This window comes from Myxine glutinosa, unplaced genomic scaffold (genome assembly GCF_964187855.1).
Source record: "Myxine glutinosa unplaced genomic scaffold, kmMyxGlut1.1 SCAFFOLD_1615, whole genome shotgun sequence".
Taxonomy (NCBI): Eukaryota; Metazoa; Chordata; class Myxini; order Myxiniformes; family Myxinidae; genus Myxine; species Myxine glutinosa.
In genome coordinates this window covers 93,730-99,729 of record NW_027617710.1, presented here as the reverse complement: position 1 = coordinate 99,729, position 6,000 = coordinate 93,730, and the positions used below count along the sequence as shown (strand labels likewise).

Here is a 6,000-nt window from a genome sequence, read left to right as displayed (position 1 = left end):
AATGGCCTTAAAATGCATGTTGTGTATATATAATGCGTGTGTGTCAGTGTGTGTGTGTAGTTGTTTTTTGTTTTGTTTTTGCTTTACAGGAATGAAATGTGCATTGTGTTCACAATTAACTAATGTGTTTTAGCCATTTAACAGAAGTGCTTTTCTTGAAGGATTTATTTATCTTCTGTAATTGTTGCTGTAACTATATTGTGACTAAAACGCTATATTTTGTATGAAGAAGTGAGTTCTGATAATTTCATTTGTGCTATTTGCTCACAGCTCTTTGAAACCAAGTCGACTGATCGTAAACTGACTCTGCTTCATTACATCGTGAATGTGGTCCAGAGCAGATATGCAGACATTACCACTTTCTACAATGAGCTACGATACATAGAGAAAGCTGCTGCAGGTACGGCTCATTAATATACAAGTGGTGCTCCATAATCTCTAATTGAGCATTGTGCATTGTGTGAAGGCAGTTCAAGGTTGACATGGGCTATTTCTGGGAGAACATGTAAAATATGCAGATAAATGTTTCAGTTTTGCTCAGTTTTATTATGAGCGACACCAATGCCCCTTGTGGTCTCCTTTACCACTTATCATTATGCGTATCCCTTTTGTTAAAGTTAAAGTGTTAAATGTTAAAGTCCTCAACTACCCCCTCCCTCCCCCCCATCTCCAGAATCCCCCCTTCACTTAACCTAGAGTCCCTTTATAGAGAGAGTAGCGACAACTAACGATTTGTCGCCATTTTGATTCCATTCAGTGCGGAGCCGCCATATGGCGCTAGTGCATTGAACCGTGTATTCCATTATGTTCTCTATGTATGAGAGATGGGAATGGTCTTTTCCATGTTGATAATGAACAAATTATGTGAAGATGGCAAAATAGAAGATTTATGACAACTAAGAGCCATATGATAAAGAAGAAAATCACAGAGCTGGTTGTGATTTAACAGTCACAGACATTTAGAACCATGACAAAGAAGGAATGAACTAGACAGGTACACGTGCTGCTTATTTCAGCCTCATTTTAATTTCAGGGAGGCGAGAGCGAGACTCGAACTATCACCTCCCTGCTTATACATGTACATGTACAATACATTGTTAAGAGTTATCTTTGTATTTCTGCAGTTGTTTGACCTTGTTTATCGTGTGTGGGTATATATTTGTGTTTGTTTAATTTTCATATTTAAATTATTAATCTAAACTTTGCTGCATGTTGCCGATCATATATTAATCCCACCAAAAATAGATTAGCCCCCCTACCCCCGGCCCCCTCTTTCCCTCTCTCCCTCTATCTCTCTCTCTCTCTCTCTCTCACACACACACACACACACACACACACACACACACACACACACACACACACACACACACACACACACACAATCTCTAATACATATACAAATTACAAATTTCGGAATAGCTCTGAAAAGAGCTGCTCAGAGGGCGAGTTGAGAAAAGAGTGAGAATTTCGAGGGAGGATCTAACTCGGAAGAGGTTATATCACAGATTTAAAATCTATTGGTGTGGGTGTAGACTGCCAGATCTCAGGATACTGTTACGTGGTCCCCTCGGTGACTACCTGGTCTCGGTGACCCCCGGACCGTGAGAGGAACTTCGCCAGAAAGTAGTATTATATATGCGCTTTCGCAACGCAATCCCTATGGATTCCACCCAAGAGAAACTGATGTTCAAGGATATATTTCAAGGGTAAGGATATCATACAATTTCAATGATACAATCACGGATATATTCCCTGAGCAATCAACAACAAACAACCATCAACAATTCCCAATCCACAATCAATTCCCTATATGATTAAGATGGCCATCTTATATATGTGTGTCCCCGTTGGTACTCACGACCCCCGTTTGGTCCCTATCCCGCACAATGTCTCTGGGCCCCTCCTGACCAAGATGATGGTCGGCGTCGCCGCACTCAGGCGGTTGAACGAACCCCGGGTGGACGTGTTTCCACCGGGCAGGTATCGTACCAGGCACCACGGCTGTAGCCCCTCGTGGCCACGCGAAGCGGGTACGGTAAAGCACGCCAAAAGCCCCACGCCGCTTGCAACGCGTGTTAGGCCCCAACGTGCGACCCGTACGCGTCTTTTTAGACGGTGTCGCGAACGGTGCCAGACGCTGGGTCGGTGCACGGCCACACGACCGTTTGACGTCCACCGGGCAGGTATCCGTCCCAGTAACTCCTCTCGCCAGACGGGCTCGGGAACGCCGCTTTTCCACACGGCTCAATATCAATCCCACCTTTCGTCGGAGCGGGGCGAGGAAGAAGAATACTCGTCGCTTTTCTTCCTCGTGTCTTTTCCTCTTCCGTTTCCGGTCACTTCCGTTTCCGGACACTTTTCAGAAGGGCTCCTGACCCTCCAACCACAACAACCCTTAATCTACTACACATGGATAAGCAAAGACCTGAATAGGAATTCACATACATTCCCATAAATATGTAACACTCCCCCCCTTCAAGAAAGAAAGTTTGAACCCAGCGAAAACTTTCTTTGCCGGCCAACTTGGATAAACCAACCAGATAACTCAACCCCCCCCCCCCCCCCCCCACATTATCAGTTCCCCCTGGGCACAGTTATCACTTAAAAATAAAGCAACCAAAATTTCACCACAACCCCCCCCAGATTACTCACTCTGGACTAAGCACCAGCAACGACATTGTCCCTGCCCTTTACATGTTCAATTTCCCGTTGGACTCCTGCCAAGCCAAACTCCATCTCATGACCCTCTGACTTTGCCCGTCAGTTTCTTGTGAATGAAGGTTAAGGGGTTGATCAAAGATCCAAAGTTAAGCAACTCGATAGCACTTTTTCCGGGAGGCCAAGCCGAGTATTCACTACATGGATGCCTTTAGGAACGTGGAGTTCACGGTTAGTCCGTGCAGGAAAGTTCTCTACATGGGCGCCTTGAGGAACGTGGAGTTCACGGTTAGTCCGTGCATGAAAGTTCACTACATGGACGCCTTTAGGAACGGCGTTCACGGTTAATCCGTGTAGGAATCTTGGCTCGGCGGCTCCGCCGCATTCAGTGCTTCAGCTTCTCAGAACTTCCCTAATAATTATGGTGGGACCGCTTGTCACTGTAGTCCCATGAATAGCGGTCTCCTTCTCGGCCACTACTTTGACAATCCTTCCTTCGGGAGCTGCCGTAACTCAGGGAGCCTCCATAATAATATTGATTGCGGCCACCACCAAAACTACCGCCCAGTTGTCCTCTCCTGTAGACCTCTCGACGCCTACGAAATGCCTTCCCTACTGTTATGGTCCGACCCTCCAAATCCTTGCCATTCCACATTCTTCTCTGCCTCTCTGGCGTCTTTTGTGCTGGCAAACGTGACAAAGCCGAACCCTCTTGACTGTTGCGTTTCCCTGTCTCTTACCAACCGCACTTCCACCAGCGGCCCATCTCTGTTGAAGACAGAGGTCAGAACTTCTTCCTCTGTTTTGAAGTTCAGTCCCCCTACAAATAACTTGGCACTTTTGTCGCCATCCCGAGCTGGTGTGGTGTTATTTTCCCTGCTGGGCTCTTTACCAACCCTCAGGTTACCATAAACTTGACCCCCGGCCAAATCATTCCCGATAACCACAGATACACCCTCTACAGGAAGCGTGGCTTGTAAACCGACGGTGACCGGTCCTGACACCAAATCGGACTCCAAATGGATGACATGAAGTGGAGCACTAACACCGCCCCCGATCCCCTGTAAACGAACACTATCCCCCGTTGCCGTCTCCTCGGACCATGGCAAAATGCCTTCAAGCATTAAAGATTGATGTGCTCCTGTGTCCCTCAATATCCTAACCGGTCTCCGGTTAGTCGAGGCTCCATCCAGTGACACAAACCCCTCTGAAATAAATGGTTGGTAACCCTTTTGATGGCGATTTCTCACAATGGCCATTGCATTTGGAGTCGTAATAGTCGGACTCCGCTCTGGGTCTTCCCTTTTCATGCGGTAACAACTGGACATCAAGTGTCCAGGTTTCTTGCAAAAAGCGCAAGTAGGCCCGGAGGAAAAACTCGTGGTCTGCCTCGGGCCCCCCGAACTATAAGTTTGTCTTGGGCCCGCATCCCTCTGATTTCGAACAGGTGGGGTATCCGCGTTGTCCCCATAATCCTCTCGAGGCCGCCGCCATGTATGGTCGTTCTCCGCACCTGCTGTTCCCCACCTCCCCTGCGGAGATCTAGGCGAGGAGTTAGGTTCGTGGACCCCTATTCGGTGGGTTAAGGCATAATCATCTGCCATGGTGGCTGCGTCCCACAACTTTGGTACTTTCTTTTCCTGCAGGTACACTTTGATGTCCTCGTGGACACACTGCTGAAATTCCTCCACCAGGATCAAGTCACGCAATGTTTCGAAGTCTTTCCCGACTCCTTTTGACTCACACCACCGATCAAACATGTTTTCTTTCACTCTGGCAAATTCCACATGGGTCTCACTCTCCCTCTTCCTGGCATTCCTGAATTTTTGCCTGTAAGCTTCCGGAACCAACTCATAGGCTTTGAGGATGTGCTTCTTCAGTACCTCATAATCTGCACATTGGTCCATTGGTAGCGCCGAATAAATCTCTTGAGCTTTTCCCACCAGCACACTTTGCACGAGTATGGTCCAGGCCTCCTCCGGCCAGTTTAATTGTCGAGCCACTTTCTCAAAGTGTGGAAAAAATTTCGCGACTTCCTTTTCACTGAACGGTGGAACCAGCCTCACATGTCTGCCCACATCCCAGGTTTTCTGGTTAGGTGTCGACCCCGTCAGCAAGGGTGGTGCCTCTCCCCGTTCTCTCATTAACTCCAGCTCCTTGAATTTAATTTCCTGCCGAAGCTCCATGTCACGTTCCTTTAATTCCCTTTCTGCTTTTCTCTCCTCTGCTTCGAGTTCCCTTGCAGCTCTCCTCTCCTCTGCTTGTTTCTCTTCTCTCCTCTCCTCTGCTTTCCTTTCTTCTTCTGCTCTTTCCTTTTCTGCTTTCCTTTCTTCTTCTTTTAACCTTTCCTGGAGTTCTCGTTCCACTCTCCTTTCTTGTGCTTGTTTCTCTTCTCTTCTCTCTTCTGCTTTCCTTTCTTCTTCTTTTAACCTTTCCTGGAGTTCTCTTTCCACTCTCCTTTCCTCTGCTTGTTTCTCTTCTCTCCTCTCTTCTGCTTTCCTTTCTTCTTCTTTGATCCGTTCCTGGCTCCGTAATTGCAACTCCAGTTTCCGGAGCTCAATGTCTTCTGGTTCTTCGGGTAGCCACTCCCAGGCTAACTCGTCCCATGTTCCTAATCCCACCATAGATTGTATCACCGTGGCCTGCAACTCTGCCTTCCTCAAATTAGTTCGGACCTCCAAGTTAAAATGTTTGGCCAATTTCAAGAGGTCCGACTTTAGTAACGCTCGGAACTGTGCCTCACTCGGTGTTACCGCAAAGTTCTGTGCCACAAACGCCATGGTGACTATCGTTAACACCTGTTAACCTTCACCCAAGACTTTACCCCAATTTCCCCAAAAATTTTCCAATTAATACTTAATTAATAAATTTTAATTAATAAAAATATTATTTTATTATTTTATACAATTTTAGATCCCGGACGTAGACCCAATTGCGAATCCGCAAATCGTAATTTGGACGAGCCCCCAATTCTGTTACGTGGTCCCCTCGGTGACTACCTGGTCTCGGTGACCCCCGGACCGTGAGAGGAACTTCGCCAGAAAGTAGTATTATATATGCGCTTTCGCAACGCAATCCCTATGGATTCCACCCAAGAGAAACTGATGTTCAAGGATATATTTCAAGGGTAAGGATATCATACAATTTCAATGATACAATCACGGATATATTCCCCGAGCAATCAACAACAAACAACCATCAACAATTCCCAATCCACAATCAATTCCCTATATGATTAAGATGGCCATCTTATATATGTGTGTCCCCGTTGGTACTCACGACCCCCGTTTGGTCCCTATCCCGCACAATGTCTCTGGGCCCCTCCTGACCAAGATGATGGTC

The 6,000-nt window shown here is 46.9% G+C and overlaps 1 protein-coding gene across 3 annotated transcripts in view; it reads left to right on the top strand.

The window, feature by feature from the left end:
- Positions 1–270: 270 nt before the first annotated feature.
- The window catches only part of LOC137414101 (formin-like protein 2), a gene marked incomplete at its 5' end in the record, with an annotated part of 74,929 nt that continues 69,199 nt past the window's right edge, over positions 271–6,000 (top strand). For all 3 annotated transcript variants that reach the window (XM_078769173.1, XM_078769171.1, XM_078769172.1), the window contains 1 exon segment: positions 271–400. In XM_078769173.1, coding sequence (XP_078625299.1) covers positions 271–400 — 130 coding nt within the window.